The sequence below is a fragment of the Penaeus monodon genome, chromosome 28 (genome assembly GCF_015228065.2).
Source record: "Penaeus monodon isolate SGIC_2016 chromosome 28, NSTDA_Pmon_1, whole genome shotgun sequence".
NCBI classification, from domain to species: Eukaryota; Metazoa; Arthropoda; class Malacostraca; order Decapoda; family Penaeidae; genus Penaeus; species Penaeus monodon.
Window position 1 is genome coordinate 33953110 of NC_051413.1, and position 1087 is coordinate 33954196.

The 1087-nt window shown below is 39.9% G+C and overlaps 1 protein-coding gene across 1 annotated transcript in view; it reads left to right on the top strand.

Moving 5' to 3' along the window:
* Nucleotides 1–12: 12 nt before the first annotated feature.
* The window catches only part of LOC119591532 (neprilysin-1-like), a gene marked incomplete in the record, with an annotated part of 13509 nt that continues 12434 nt past the window's right edge, over nt 13–1087 (top strand). The window contains 3 exon segments of the mRNA XM_037940281.1: nt 13–244; nt 434–517; nt 728–933. Of these exon segments, the coding sequence (XP_037796209.1) occupies nt 793–933 (141 nt within the window).

Below are 1087 nucleotides of genomic sequence, written 5' to 3' on the forward strand. Positions count from 1 at the left end.
CCCGTACGATATGACAAACTCCCTTATAAATAATCTTGTTTTGGTTACTAATTTTCCCCTTTTTTCGCAAAATGGACAACAGCTGGTGACATCATAGACGGTTTGGACGAATCAGCTGACCCTTGCGAAGACTTCGTGAGGTTTGCCTGCGGGGGTTGGTTCCGAGAGCATCCCATTCCCTCTTTGGAATTTCGCTGGGGGCTCTTTGATAAAGTGGAAGAGCAGACGGTTTATGATATCAAAGGTGATATGGTTTAGTTCAGATCAGAGGTGGTAAAAGTTTAGTGGAGTTTACCCTCCAGATGATTTTTGATGTTCATAGAAAACGGGAAAAATTTGATGGGTAACTGATATTCATGTAATTTTTTTGTGGTAATGAATATTTTGAAGCGAGATACTATTTTCTATCTAACTAATTTGATCTTTATTTCAGGACTTTTGGAGAAAGATTATGAAGAAAATGAAACTTTCCCCGTGAGAGCTGCGAAAAAAGTTTTCAAAGCTTGTGTCAACAGCAGTAAGTATTATCTACACAGTGACTGATTCATGTAAAAATATATTCAGAAATTGCATCTTATACATTTGTTACGATAGACCATGAACAGGAAGCTAAGACAGATCAACACAGAAAGAAGCAACAGAAGGGAATTAAACCTCTTTATGAATAGACCTGCTACCCACGCCGACCGAGGGACCACCTTTCCTGACCAACGTTCCTTCCCGACAGCCGCGTGGAGGGAGGTCAGCTTACGACCTCTCCTTGACCTGCTGCAGAGCGAGGGTGGTCTCCCGATGCTCGACTCGAACTGGACTGGCGACGACTTCGACTTCGTGACGTCGCTGGCCCGGATGAGGGGTTTGTACGGCGGGATGGCCGTCGTCAGCGTCACGGTAGAAATGGACAGTTTTAATACTTCTTCGAACGTTATTCTGGTTAGTGGATTACAAGCTGAATAAAAAAAAAATATATATATCGTTTTGAAATGAATGTTTATTTTTTTATTGTTTTATTTATAAATAATTTTATAAATAGATAATTTTATAAATAGATAAATGAGTGAATATGAAAGCACACACATACACTTAA